Raw genomic sequence first — 15,815 nt, 5'->3', positions numbered from 1 at the left:
AAAGGGTGTGCAACCAAATATTAAGTTAAGGGTGCCAATAATTTTGTCCAGACCATTTTTGGAGTTTGGTGTGACATTATGTCCAATTTGCTTTTTTCCTCCCTTTTTTGGTTTAGTTCCAATACACACAAAGGGAATAAACATGTGTATAGCAAAACATGTGTTACTGCAATCCTTTTCTGTGAGAAATACTTCATTTTCTAGAAAAATTTCAGGGGGGCCAACATTTATGGCCATGACTGTATGTCTGTATACCTTTTTGGTCAGTTTGCTAACCTACTGATGATGTGGGGGGAACACCTGATGTGCTGTGAACAGCCTCAGAGGTATATAACTAATGTCTATTCTGATCCTATGGAGATAGCTGCAGCATTTAGTTAATGAGCTAGTATGGGTGATTAAATAGTAGTCAGTTGCCTCAGAACTGACTTCCTTTTGACGAAGTAAAGGAGAACCCCAGTGATTGATTGATTTATTTATTTTTATGTCGGTTATGTGACACTGCTGCTCACCAGCCGAAATTAGAATTATGAAACTCGTAGATGCAGTTGTACTAAAATAAAACAAATCTCGCTGTGTGGCGAGTTATAATACCGTAAGTTCGTGAAATAGATTTAAAAAAAAAAAGAATGGAATGCTTCCTTAATAAATCTCTGGTGTAAAAGAACTTATTCTTAGGATACAGATTCTCTACTCCTGTTTCGATTCTTTCAAGGTCTCACAGGTCTTTCTACTTCCTGGTCCCTCTAAAATATGTACTATAGCACTATAGTCTGGCACTAGTATTCATATGTCTGTGTTTAAACAGAGTGCGTCCTGCTTTTGTAAAAATACAACTCCCAGCATGCCATGACAGCCTTTGGAGCTGTAATTTTGCAACAGCTGTAGGCACACTGTTTGGAAAGCGCTGCTATAGTGGGTCATCGTTTAGCTAGTGAAATCCTGCAGCAGACATATGATTGTGTCTAGAGGGACAAAGAAGTGACTAGAAAATAGAAATGGTAGAATAAAATGTGTATAGCGAGTATCGTTTCACAATATTTGACACTATTCAGAGAAATTTTTAAAGAAAAAAGAAATCTGAACATAAATGTAACAATCTGACCAATTTTACAATTCATAACAAAAATTACTTTGGTAGGAACCATAATCCATCACACCCAATGAAAATGTACTAAGGTGTTCAGACGTCGTCATAATTTTGATTTATAATGCATGTAGGGCCATAAAAAGGAATGTTATGAGGAAGAACTTTTTTACTTAACCAATATGACTATCATCCTAGCTTTTAAAGTAGTCTTCCAGTCACATGTTATCCCCTATCCACAAAATAAGGGTTAACATGCTGGTCGTGCAGGTCCAGCTGCCCTGACCCCTATCGTTCTGTGGAATGGAGGTGAAATTTCCCTAAGTGTTTGGCAATGTTAGGAAGCTGAAAATAAAGGAGCACTTTTCGCTTCCATTCTATGAATCGTCCCAGTAGTTGGATCCCCACCAACCAGCATGTTATTCCCTATCCTTTAGAAAAGGCTATTCACATCTCAGCATGTTATGCCCTATCCAGAGGCTTGAATAATATTCTGGCTAGCTCTTGTGTAGATGCAGGGCACAATTCATACATCAGCAGAATGTCAGAAAGCTAGTTGACCTCCATGTAGGTGTATGTTTGCAGGTTCATAGCTTGAAGCAAGGAGGTCTATTGGTGTGTGCCCCTGGTGCTGAGCAATAGAGGGCCTCACAAACAGGACATTCTGTTTTTGCTCTGAATATAAATACCCTACACAAGACAAAACCTGAAATCTTCCCACTTACTGAAAGAAAGCCTACCAGTAACCATGTTATGACAATTCTATTGGTTGGTGACCAGATACAGATAAAACTAAGCACAAATAAAATGGACAGCACAGTGCTCAATAGTTTGTAGTGCACATGTTTTTCGAGACCCCTTATTTGTACATTAGTTCATAGGTCCCAACTACTGGGAGTCCTTGTGATCAGTTAGCGGTCAGTAACCATCACAAAAGAAAAAAAAAAACTTTAATGTTACAAACCTGTTAAGACACTTAAAGGAGATGTCCGGTGCAGACTTTCTTTACCATCCTGCCCGGGCTGCAAAAAAAGACAAAACCAACTTTCACTTGCCTTCCTACGTTCCCCTGGAGCTCCGCAACAGCTGATCGTTGGGCCGGGCTGTGTACTTTCTACTTCCCTTAGCCCGGTACGTCACATGGTGCTTCGGCCTATCACGGGCCGCAGTGATGTCCCGCCTCGGCCAGTGATAGGCTGAAGCGCCGTGTGATCAGCTGTTGCGGAGCTCCGGGGGAACGTAGGAAGGTAAGTGAAAGTTTTTGTCTTTTTTTGCAGCCCGGGCAGGATGAAATAGAAAAAGTCTGCACCGGACATCTCCTTTAAAGGTGTACTCCGGTGGAAAACTATTTTAAATCAACTGGTGCCAGAAAGTTAAACAGATTTTGTAAATTACTTTTATTTAAAAAATCATAATCCTTCCAGTGCTTATCATCTGCTGTATACTACAGAGTACGTCTTTTCTCTTTGAATTTCTTTTTCGTCTTGTCCACAGTGCTCCCTGCTGACACCTCTTTTCATGTCAGGAACTGTCCAGAGCAGGATAGGTTTTCTATGGGGACTTGCTCCTGCTCTGGACAGTTCCTGACATGGACAGAGGTGTCAGCAGAGAGCACTGTGGACAGACAGAAAAGAAATTCGAAAATAAAAGAACTTTCTTTGTAGTATACAGCAGCTGATAAGTACTGGAAGGATTAAGATTTTTTTTAATAGAAGTAATTTACAAATCTGTATAACTTCCTGGCACCAGTTGATTTAAAATAAATAGTTTCCCACCGGAGAATCCCTTTAAGGCCCCTTTCACACTGCCAGTATGCTCCGGCAAATTCGGCTGTCAAACTCCCTCTTTTTATATATTTTTTGCATTTTGCTGGTAAACAACTGGTCCCGATGGGCCTATTGTGTTCAATAGCAGCCGTTATTTTTGGAGCGAAAACCCGGAGAAAAAGATGATGCAAGCACCAGTTTTTTTTCTCCGGCTTTTCTCGATCCTAAAATAACGGGTTTCACGCTGCCGGAGACAGCCGGCAGTGTGAAAGTAGCCTAAGTCTTATTTACTCAACATATTAAAGAAGTAAATCTTGTATGCTATGTGTAAAGCTGTTACATATTCCCTATGTTGTTGCTCAGTGGCTGCCTGCCCTGGTTGCATAGTCTGTGACATTCTCATCAGTGGATGCACGATCGCGTCTGAAAGTGTCATTCAGTGTACCTTTCCATTCATTAGCACTGTCCTAGAAATTGTCCACACCTTTACTTTTTTACCGGGGTGCTGCTGCCTGCAAATGAAGCTTTTGACAGGAATGAATTTATCTGAATTCTATAATGTGTTTAGTGTATTGGCTGTGGGGACGTCAAGCCTTTTTCGTCTACACACAGCAGCTTGTTGGCACACACTCACATCCTAAGCCTCCGGGACACTCTGCTCCTTTCCTCAGTATGAGGCTATTAAATGTTCAGTGTTACTTTGTGGACTGGATAATTAGATGTTCCTGCACTCTGAAGTTTAGGCTCAGCATTGTGTGAACCCTTGGAGGTTATTCCTGTACACGCTGTGGAGACACTTACAACCTGGGTTTGCCTTTCTCAAGCACCCTCCCTCGTCATAGCTGCAGCCAGCCATAATTGTTTGGCACCAGTCCTCCTCCTTTTGGAAAACTCCAGAACTTGCTTGTGCAAACTGGCCAGCCTAGATCTCCTCTTACAGTGCACTCATTGACTTAGCTGTTCAGAGCCCCACGTGGTTCTTATTGTTACAGCAAGTTCCAACAAGCTGTTGAGAAGCCCTGCTGAAAAATAATTGCTTTCCTTCTTTAACTCATTCTTAGTGGAAATACTTGCCCATTTGCCTAGGCATTTTTCATCTACCTTCTGATATTAGGTTCACTTGTAGTTTCTCAGCATATAGCAGCCATTTGACAGTTAAACTATTATCGCCTGTTTTATTATGTTTATTTATATACTTGTTTCTCTTCCTAAGCAAAAAACGTTGTTCTTAACCTGCAACTTTTTTATGCTTCTTGAGCAGTCTACGATGCCTGAATGCTTCGGCCAACAATCTTGAAGTGCTTCCTTCCACTTGTCTGCCTGAGGAATCGCAGAGCTCGCTGCAAGAATTATATGTGACCAATAATAACCTTACTGATAAATGTGTGCCTCTATTAACGGGACATCCCCGCCTGAAGATTCTGCATATGGCCTTCAATCATCTTCAGACCTTTCCCGCAAGGTATGTCCCACTAATGAAATGTATTACATGAGATTTACCTTACAAAACGGTCTGTAGGCAGTATTTGAAAAAAAATAAAAATAATTCAATTGCCAAAATTGAATGTGTTTTATATTAAAATATATTTATATTTTAGGGGTTAGCAGTTTTGTTTTCTTGACAGCAATTTGATGCTAAATTCAATATTAGGAAATAAAGTTGTGAATTGAACATGCACACATACCAGAGTTTACTGTACCTGGTTAAAAACTACCAAAAAGCCTCAAAGGGTAGGTCAGAGGCCCTTCAATCACAAATACCAAACCCTCGGGCAGCTGCCCGGGGTGCAAAACCCCTAAATAATTTTCCCACCCCTAACGCTTGCAATCTGTATTAAAGTTCAGTATAAAACCCTGTATCACACTTTATTAAAAGCAGTGGCATTTACTGGCAAGTAAGTGATTTCTCTGAGATACACCTCTTATAAGTGTTCTAGCACAAGAGCCTGCAGTGCTCTGTGAATAGTGATCTATTTGATACCCATCACTCTGACGCAGGGATGTGGAATTTTTCCGCAGGGCCCGGCTTTACAGGCATGGCGGTGCTCAGCAGGCTGTATGGAGCGTGCTCACGGCTCGTGCCCACTCCATACTCTGCATAGATTACTGATTTTGTACAAAAAGTTTTAGATTTTTTTTTTTTTTAAGCGATACAAAAATATAAAGGTATCTAGCAATGGGTATCATTTTTATCATATTGACCCACAGAATAAAGAACACATGTCACTATTACCATAAAGTGTATAGTGTGAAAACGAAACCCTTCAAAATGTGCAAAATTGTGGTTTTCATTTAAATTTCCTCCCTAAAAAAATATTTTTGGGGTTCGCCATACATTTTATGGTAAAATTAGAGGTTTCATTACAAAGGACAATTGGTCACGCAATAAACAAGCCCTTATATGGGTCTGTAGATGGAAATATAAGAGTTCTGGATTTTTGAAGGAGAGTAAGAAAAAAACAAAAATGCAAAAATTAAATTGGCCTGGTCCTTAAGGTGAAAATGGGCTTGTTCCTTAAGGGGGTTAATAAAGATTGCAAGTTTTAGGGGTGGGAAAATTATTTAGGGGTTTTGCACCCCTGGCTGCTGCCTGAGGGTTTTGTATTTGTGGTTTAAAAACTTGATATCAGTTTTTCTCCATTAAAGGGGTATTCCAGACAAAACTTTTTTTTTATATATCAACTGGCTCCGGAAAGTTAAACAGATTTGTAAATTACTTCTATTAAAAAATCTTAATCCTTCCAATAGTTATTAGCTTCTGAAGTGGAGTTGCTGTTTTCTGTCTAACTGCTTTCTGATGACTCACGTCCCAGGAGCTGTGCAGCTCCTATGGGGATATTTTCCCATCATGCACAGCTCCCGGGACGTGACATCATCATTGAGCAGTTAGACAGAAAACTTCAGAAGCTAATAACTATTGGAAGGATTAAGATTTTTTTTGCCTGGAATACCCCTTTAATTTACGATTTAATATTTTACAGTAAAATGGCCAAACTGGAGGAGCTGGAAGAGATAGATATCAGTGGGAACAAGCTGAAAGCCATACCAACCACCATAATGAACTGCAGACGCATGCACACTGTCATTGCCCACTCCAATTGCTTGGAAGTCTTCCCTGAAGTTATGCAACTCTCGGAGATCAAGGTCAGTGATTTTTATCAATGCATTACTAAGCCAAAACCTGATGACGTAAGCTGTTCTCAACATTCATATAACATTCAGCGCTTCTTTCTAGTAGCTGTTCCACTGCCTAGACCCCTTGCCCACACGGTTTTAAACCTGTGCCCCAATGGGCCATTTCACCTACTGAGCTTTTACCTACCAGTTGACCAAGAAATTTCTATGAAGAGAACCTGTTGTCACTTTCATGGTGCCTGAACCATGAATCATCAGGGCAATCCTTTGTTGCTACTGCCTGCTACGTTGGCCCTGATTGATAGCTCTCCTCTTATACCCAAACAGGATTCTCAAAGCAATAGCTGAATTTGATATTGAGATGAAAGACTGCTGGAATTTAGCAATCTTGTACTAGCTTGTGTTTCTGCTACACTTCACATCCAAGCACCAGTAGTATATGGAAACCAGTGCTCCCCTTAGTCTGAGCTAGGTCCGCAATCAAAGCTGCTTTTCTCATGTTTGTTTCCTTCCACATAATGCAGCTGCAGGCTAATAATTTGAAGCTTAGGACTCTAATGTACCAATCTGCTTTTCCACCAAAAATAAGTTAATACTGTTAAGTATATTTTTTTTGCCAAATAGGAAGTTTGCAGGGGTTATATAAAGATTTAGCGCTTCTGTATGAGGCTGAAAATCCACCTCTGTAGTACGTAGGAAATGTGATTGCTTTCCTTGTTTGTTCATTGAAAACGTGTCTGTGCCAAGTGTGGGCATCATTACTTACAAGGTTGGAGTCCTATTTCCTTTCCCAGCTCAGCTGAGAGAACCCTGGCGAATCTGTCTGAGGAATAGTAGAGGAAAAATAAGTCAAATATGGACTTTTGTGGGGTTGTTGAAAGCCAAAAATTTCCTTCAATGTTGTATTTTTTATTATGACTCCACTGTCTCCTCTTACACTAGATGAGGAAATGGTTTTCCATTCTTCTCCAGTCAAATATTCTGCTTGTCAAAGGGTATTCCGGGATCTAAGGTTTTATCCCCTATCTAGAGGATAGAAGATAGTGTCTGATTGTGGAGGGGCCCGCCGCTGGGACCCCCTGCAAACTCCCTGCAGCACCCGCATTTTATGCGGGGCTGTGTCTCCAGTGACGGAAACTTCGGGGTTTCAGAGACTGGAGATAGGATGTAATGTCACAACCACCCTATTCGATTGTGTAGCCCATTATAGCATGAGGAAGAAAGGTACTCATGGTTACCGATGTTGCCTTTAACGCCTGGAACAAGCCCAAAAAAACATTTATAAAACATAAGATAATAAACAGTCCTCTAGAGAACGTGTTTTAAATTTTTTTAATTTTTTTTTAGAAAAAAAGACTGAAAAAATATATTCAAATATTAATGCAAAAAGAGATTTGGTATCCAGTAGGTAAATTTAACAGGTAACAGTTTATTAATACACACAAAAAGGCCGGCCGCAGGGCCCTTGTGGCAGCCTTATCTGGAAAACAGTCAGAGAGAGGTGCATGCCCCCATACAACACGCTCACCTACCAAAAAGGTGCACTACACCTCCAGTTTCGTGTCGCCACAGCCAGCTGCCTATGCATCTGAGAGCAGGGAAACTGTGTTAGCATACAGCACAAGGAACGGTGAGCAGTGCCTGTCACCTCCATTTAATTTATTCTTATTAAAAACGTTGAATATAGCACAAGGAACAGTGAGCGGAGCATAGTGCCATAATGCCATTAAGATGCATCCCTTATCACCCTGAATAAGATTACTGTTAATGTACACATGTTGCATAAGAAAAGCTACATTATAGGAACAATCTTTTGGAATATATTAATACCTGATTGGACAGTCCATATTTAGCACAAATTTGGACCATGTCTATTGATGCAAGGAAAACGAACTGTCCTAGAGGTGGTTTTAATTGTATTTTATTTTAAGTTGCATAATATTTTATCTGTTTTTCATATAAGGCTTTCGCAAGGGCCCTGCAAGAGACCTTTTTGTGTTTATTAATAACCTTTAGGTAATTAAACAGTTACCTGTTAATTTAAATTACTTACTGGATACCAAATCTTTCTGTATTCATATTTGTATGTTTATTTTTATTTTTTCCTGTCTAAAAAAAAGTCATTCTTAAAGTAAAAAGGTACTTATTTATGGATATGACAGATCTTAGCCGAAATCAGCAAAATCCTTTAAAAAAAAAAAATGGAAATCGTTTATTGTGACCCTTTTTAAATGCTGAGGAGGTCATGAAGGTGATGGGACCCTTCCAAGAGACCACTCTGTACCTCATTCGGGCAGTAGGGTGCTCCCTGGGCAGACTGAGAATTCCGTAGTTGGTTAGAGAAGGGGGGGGGGGGGTGAGGATAAGGAATGTCAGACCTTACCTTCTAGTAGGACCAACGTGCGTTTATTTTTACGGCATGTTCTCTATCTTTTGCTAGTTGTACCTTTTTAGCATAGTTCTTTCCACTGTTTTGTTCTATCCTGTCATGTACCTGATCGTATGCCTGGAGATTGTGCCGATTTGCATATCTTTGTCATTGTTGATATTATTTGAAAATCAAATAAAAATTTTGTTTAAAAATTTTTTTTAAAAAAATTCCTCATTGTAAACAGAGCGCAGAAAGACCATTGAATTCAATCAAACTTTTATTCAAGGTGGGATTTGTGCACGGAATTCCACACGCAAAATCCTCAGTGTGAACATACCCTTAGACATGTAAGCTAGCAGCTTAGTTCAGACTGTGTAAGTGTTGTCTTAGTTTCCACAATGCACTGCTCTAGTATAAGAAAACCAGCAGAATTGTGGACTGTAGGTCCAGTTTCATACTAATTTAATACGGATACTTTTTGCCATTTATATTATAGCTGTCGGTCCTAGCTTGATCACTGGTCAGACCAGGATTTGTGGCCATAATATGGATGAAAAAATGTGTCTATACTACGCTGGTGTAAACCAACCCAGGCATGAATTAATGTTTTATGAAATCATTGCATATCCTCATATTAAAAGAGAATTATTGTGCTAAATTACTGGGTGTAATTTAGAGTAGAAATTGGTCACGTGCCCAGTCTGTCAGATAGTTTGATAGGCAGCTTAAATTACAGGAGCTCAGGAGCAAAGCATTTCTGCTATAGAACAACCAGCTCTTAAATTAAATATCAAGCTATATATTTATGTTGTAACATGTTTCACTTTAGTAATCTTCTCTTTCTACAGTGTGTAGACTTGAGTTGCAATGAACTGACTGAAATAACTTTACCTGAGAACCTCCCTCCCAAATTGCAAGAACTGGACCTAACTGGCAACGCACGGCTGCTGCTGGACCACAAAACCCTGGAGCTGCTCAAGTGAGTCACCTTTTGTCATGTGAATTTCCACCTGCCCCTGAGCAGCAATTAAAGGAAATCTATCCGATGGTTTTCACATAGTGTAACTAATTCCAGCAGTGGGTGGGAGTTAAAAGAATCTTTACAGGCACACATTTTGATTTGTGCATTAGAAAGTTCCCATAGGGCAGGACCAATTGCCTAACCCATAGAAACATAGAATGTGTCAGCAGATAAGAACCATTTGGCCTATCTAGTCTGCCCAATAATCTGAATCCTATGAATAGCCCCTGGCCCTATCTTATATGAAGGATAGCCTTATGCCTATCCCATGCATGTTTAAACTCCTTAACTGTATTTGCAGCGACCACTTCTGCAGGAAGGCTATTCCATGCATCCACTACTCTCTCAGTAAAGTAATACTTCCTCATATTACTGCAGAAACCTTTGCCCCTCTAATTTAAAACTATATCCTCTTGTGGTAGTTTTTCTTCTTTTAAATATGCTCTCCTCCTTTACCGTGCTGATTCCCTTTATGTATTTAAAAGTCTCTATCATATCCCCTCTGTCTCTTCTTCTTCCTTCCAAACTATACATGTTAAGGTCCTTTAACCTTTCCTGGTAAGTTTTATCCTGCAATCCATGTACTAGTTTAGTAGCTCTTCTTTGAGCTCTCTCTAGAGTATCTATATCCTTCTGGAGATACGGCCTCCAGTACTGCGCACAATACTCCAAGTGAGGTCTCACCAGTGTTCTGTACAGCGGCATGAGCACTTCTCTCTTTCTACTGCTTATACCTCTCCCTATACATCCAAGCATTCTGCTAGCGTTTCCTGCTGCTCTATTACATTGTCTATACTGAGGTCAGGACTGTGTCAAATATTCTATATTCTGCCCAAGGGTTTTTACGCCCCAGGTGCATTATCTTGCACGTATCCACATTAAATTTCAGTTGCCAGAGTTCTGACCATTCTTCTAGTTTGCCTAAATCCTTTTCCATTTGGCATATCCCTCCAGGAACATCAACCCTGTTACATATCTTTGTGTCATCAGCAAAAATACACACCTTACCATTGAGACCTTTTGCGATATCACTAATGAAGATATTAAACAAAATTGGTCCCAGTACAGATACCTGGGGTACCCCACTGGTAACAAGACCTTGCTCTGAATTTACTCCATTGACTACAACCCACTATTTGTCACTCAACCACTGCCTAATCCACTCAACAATATGGGAGTCCAACCTCAATGACTGTAGTTTATTGATAAGTCTTCTATGTGGGACAGTGTCAAAAGCCTTACTAAAATCTAGATATGCGATGTCTACTGCCCCTCCGCCATCTATTATTTTAGTCACCCAGTCAAAAAAAATCAATAAGATTTGTTTGACTTGATCTTCCTGAAGTAAACCCATGTTGTTTTTCATCTTGCGATCCATGGTATTTTAGATGTTCCACAATCCTATCCTTTAGTAGGGTTTCCATTAATTTCTCCACTATTGATGTCAGACTTGCTGCCATATAGTTGCTTGATGTCTCCCTACTACCTTTCTTGTGAATGGGCACAACATTTGCTAATTTCCAATCTTCCAGGACGACTCCTGTTACCATTGATTCGTTAAATAAATCTGTTAACGGTTTTGCTAGCTCACGACTAAGCTCTTTTAATAATTTTGGGTGTATCCCATCAGGCCCCTGTGATTTTTGTCTTCACTTTAGACAGCAAATGTAGAACCTCTTCCTCTGTAAAGACACATGCATCAAACTATTCATTAGGCCTCTTCTCTAATGGAGGTCCTTTTCCTTCTTTTTCTTCTGTAAAAACTGAACAGAAGTATTCATTAAGGCAGTCAGCTAGCCCTTTATTCTCTTCTATATACCTTCCTTCCTTTGTTTTTAATTTAGTTATTCCTTGTTTTCATTTCCTTTTTTCATTTATATATCTGAAGAATGTCTTTTTCACAGACTGAGAGAGTGTTTCTTCTGCCTGCGCTTTACAAGTTCTTATAACTAGATTGGCCTCTTTCTGCCTAGTCTTGTAGATTTCCCTATCTTCATTGCTCAGGGTTGTTTTATAATTACTAAATGCTAGCTTTTTGTTTTTTATGATTTTGGCCACTTGTGCGGAGTACCACAGTGGTCTCTTCCTTTTTCTGCTTTTACTGACAAGTCTAATGCAATTTTCTGTTGCCTTCAATAATGCGTCTTTTAAGTAGTCCCATTTCTCCTGGACTCCATGTAATCTGTTCCAGTATGACAGGAACTCATTTATGACTAATCTCCTTTTTGAAAAGTCTGTTTTTCTAAAATCTAAAACTTTTGTTTTTGTGTGCTGTGACTCCTTCACTGTTCTTATATTAAACCACACTGACTGGTGATCACTAGATCCCAAGCTTTCACCTACAGTAACATCATATACCAAATCCCCATTTGTTAATACCAAATCCAAAATGGCCTTCCTCCGGGTTGGCTCCTCAATCCCTTGTTGTAGAGATAATCCCAGTAGGGAATTTAGAATATCTGTACTCCTGATAGAACTTGCTATTTTGGTTTTCCAGTTTATATCCGGAAGATTGAAGTCTCCCATAATGATAACTTCTCCTTTCATTGTCATTTTAGTTATTTCTTCAACTAATCGAATTCTTTAACTTGGCCAGGTGGTCTATATATCACACCTACACGAGTTACTGTCTGATTACCAAACTGCAATGTAACCCAAACTGACTCTATGTTGGCCTCACTAACTTGTATTAGGTTAGATTTTATATATATATATATATATATATATATATATATATAAAATATGACACTTTCACCCACAAGTAGTGGTGTAAAGTTATGTGGCAGCCTCTGTCAAAACTATATAATAGTATTACATCATTAACCCCTTAAGGACTCAGCACATTTTGGCCTTAAGGACTCAGACAATTAAATTTTTACGTTTTCATTTTTTCCTCCTTGCCTTCTAAAAATCATAACTCTTTTATATTTTCATCCACAGACTAGTATGAGGGCTTGTTTTTTGCGCGACCAGTTGTCCTTTGTAATGACATCACTCATTATATCATAAAATGTATGGCGCAACCAAAAAACACTATTTTTGTGGGGAAATTAAAATGAAAAACGCAATTTTGCTAATTTTGGAAGGTTTCGTTTTCACGCCGTACAATTTATGGTAAAAATGACGTGTGTTCTTTATTCTGAGGGTCAATACGATTAAAATGATACCCATTATTACATACTTTTATATTATTGTTGCGCTTAAAAAAAAATCACAAACTTTTTAACCAAATTAGTACGTTTATAATCCCTTTATTTTGATGACCTATAACTTTTTTATTTTTCCGTATAAGCGGCGGTATGGGGGCTCATTTTTTGCGCTATGATCTGTACTTTTTTTGATACCACATTTGCATATAAAAAACTTTTAATACATTTTTTATAATTTTTTTTTAAATAAAATGTATTAAAAAAGTAGGAATTTTGGACTTTTTTTTTTTTTCGTTCACGCCGTTAACCGTACGGGATCATTAACATTTTATTTTAATAGTTCGGACATTTACGCACGCGGCGATACCAAATATGTCTAATAGCCGTTTTAACCCGTTTATAGCCCGTTATTAATAACGGACGTTATTTTGTGACGGAAGAAATAGTGCATGCACTATCTTCCGTCACAAAATAATGGCCGTTATTAATAATGGGCTATAACTGGTTAAAACTGCTATTAGAAAAATCCCCTAGACTATAGTGGGATTTTCTAACGGCCGAATAGGATTTTGCGACTACCGTTTTCAGCTGATTTTCAGAGGGAACTTCGTACGGATCTTTAAAATGGAGTAATTTTGTAGTTTGAAAGGGGCCGAAGTCTTTAATCAACCTACCATGGCTGAGGTTATCTCATGGTTGAGAGGACTTATGCTTCCTTGTTCTTACAGTAATTTTCCTTTTTAGCTTCTTCACAGATGAGTTGCATAATAGTATGGTATGTATAGAGGCTTATAGAAGTGCTAAAACAACCAGGCTCATTGCAAGCTGCTTTGGAAACATTAAAGGTCACCTTTGTGGAATGTACGCTGGTCACAGGACTTCTCGGTCATAGTTTTTAATACTGTGTCTGATGCAGCAAAATTTAAATGAGTTCTCTACATGCAGTATTATTAATGTTATGCCCTTGTAGTTTGTGTAAGATATTGACAGACACACACAAGAGAATGATGTCTGCTGTTTTACTTGTACAGTCAGCCATGTTTTTCTCTAGTTTGGGGGGACTGGTCAATATAGGGAAGCTTCAAACTTTTTGGATAGTTATATTGCAATTTATTCATCATTTGTAAAAGTTGGAAATGTGCTAAAAACACTTAAGGGGCATTTAAAAAAACATATTTCCTAAATGGTGCAGGAAACATTAAAAAAGGATTGCAGAGAAAAAAAATTACTACTTTTAGGTGCACTCAGCGCCATAAGTCATGGAATTGTCCCCTAAGGAGAGTTATTGGAGGAATCATTCTATTCCTCCAGAGTTGATAACTTGCTTGTATACCCACATCACTGCTTGGTGGTCTCATGTCATATACCTCTGAGGTCAGTTATTGGCTGTAGTAGTGATGAGGGAGTATACAAGTATTTTATCGCTGCAGGAGCATTTTTTTATAATATTAATAACCCCTTTAATCCAAGCAAAAGGTGTGAATATTTAATCTTTTAAGGACCTGATACCTTAAGCGGCTTTGAAGTGAGCGCAGGAGCTGGGCTTGCTTCAGAGCAGTGAATCTTTGGTACTGTCAGTAGACAGACACTAGCTGCCAGTCATTTAATCCTTTAGAGGCTGAGATAAATGTTGCTCAGTGTCTAAAATGAAAGTGAAACTTAACGGTAGCTCAGTGAAGCTCACCGAATCCCTACGATGTGATCAATGGCTTAGCCAGGTTATATCAGTGGATCTCCAATCTCACTGTATAATGCTATACCATAGGCGTAGCATTATACAGTGAATAGAATCTAATGATTGCACATAAGTCTTGAAGGAGTGTAAAGGAGTAAAATGACTTAAAGGAGTAATCCGGGGGAAAATAACTTAAGTAGCTGATTTTGGGGGGAGAGAGGGGGATTGTATCGCCACAAGCGTAAATGTCCAACCTATTCAAATAAAATGTTTATGATCCCGTACGGTAATCGTCATAAACGTAAAAAATACCAAACACCAAAATTACTAATTTTTAATCACATCATATAACAAAAAAAAAATTATAAAAAGTGACCAAAAATTCCCTAAAAAAAAAATTTGTACTGATAAAAACTAAAGATCACGGCACAAAAAATTAGCCCTCATACATTCCTGTAACCAGAAAAATAAATAAATGTTATAGGGGTCAGAAAAGGACAATTTTATGCATACCAATTTTGTAAAAAAAAAAGTTAGCATTTTTGACAAAAAAGTACAATAGAACAAAGCAAATTCAATAATAGTAAAACTATATAAAGTGGGTATCATTTTTGATCGCTTTGACCTACATAATAAAGATAATGTATATTTTTTTTACCATAAAGTGCATAGTTTAAAAACCAACCCCCCCCCCACACACACACACACAAAGGTTGCAAAATTGCAGTTTTTGCCAACAAATAATGTTGTTTTGGTTTCGCTGTACATTTTATGGTAAAATGAAAGATGTCATTACAAAGTAATTGGTTGAGCAAAAAACAAGCCCTCATATGGGTTTGTAGGTGAAAAAAAATAAGTTATAAATATTAAAAAGTGAGGAGGAGAAAATGAAAATTGTCTGTCTCCTTAAGACCAAAATGGTAATAAGCAGACAACTGCTTTAATGTGTGATGCAGCATGTATTTTTATTGCAGTCTAAATTATTCTTTTTCTTTTTTTTATGTCCCGTAGCAGTAGCATTCGATGTTTTAAAGTGGACCAACCTTCATGTGGTTTCTCTGCTAGTGAAGCCTCTGGAGCACCTGCAGTATGGAGCCATGGATACACAGAGGCTTCAGGAATGAAGAACAAGTAAGTCCAGAATTTATTTAAGCATAGTCATATAAGTAGATAGGTCTATCACGTGAAAACTGTAAGAAGAAAATAAATAGTACAAGTGAAAGGAAGTAGTGCAGAGCTACCGGTAGCATGGAGGACATTAAAGAGCAGAAATAAATAGTACTGTGGTGATTCCAGCACTGTGGCAAGTCAGCTAGAAGCAGCAGCATTGTCTGTTTCTCTAGGAAACTGCTTCCTCCTCATCCTTCTGTCCTCAACAACCCCCAACAGGTCATGTTTTCAGGATGTCCTTAGTCTTTCACAAGTGATATAATTCTGGTCAGTGAATCGGGCATCACCACACTTATATCACCTGTGGAAGGAAATCCTGAACACATGACCTGTTGGTGGTTCTTAAGGACCACGCTTGAGAAACTCTGCTATAGACTGCAATAAGCAGCAACTGTAACCTGCTGAATAGTCTGATTAGTGGACAATGAGGCATTTTTCTGT

The 15,815-nt window shown here is 38.6% G+C and overlaps 1 protein-coding gene across 1 annotated transcript in view; it reads left to right on the top strand.

The window, feature by feature from the left end:
* Positions 1-15,815, top strand: part of PHLPP1 (PH domain and leucine rich repeat protein phosphatase 1) — a 119,680-nt gene that overhangs the window by 86,716 nt on the left and 17,149 nt on the right. Inside the window, exons 11-14 of the mRNA XM_056520998.1 lie at positions 4,115-4,315; positions 5,835-5,997; positions 9,208-9,338; positions 15,216-15,335. Coding sequence (XP_056376973.1) covers positions 4,115-4,315; positions 5,835-5,997; positions 9,208-9,338; positions 15,216-15,335 — 615 coding nt within the window. The remainder of the gene's footprint in view (positions 1-4,114; positions 4,316-5,834; positions 5,998-9,207; positions 9,339-15,215; positions 15,336-15,815) is intronic.

Source organism: Hyla sarda, chromosome 5, assembly GCF_029499605.1.
Source record: "Hyla sarda isolate aHylSar1 chromosome 5, aHylSar1.hap1, whole genome shotgun sequence".
Taxonomy (NCBI): domain Eukaryota; kingdom Metazoa; phylum Chordata; class Amphibia; order Anura; family Hylidae; genus Hyla; species Hyla sarda.
This window is presented reverse-complemented; position numbering and strand designations above follow the sequence as displayed.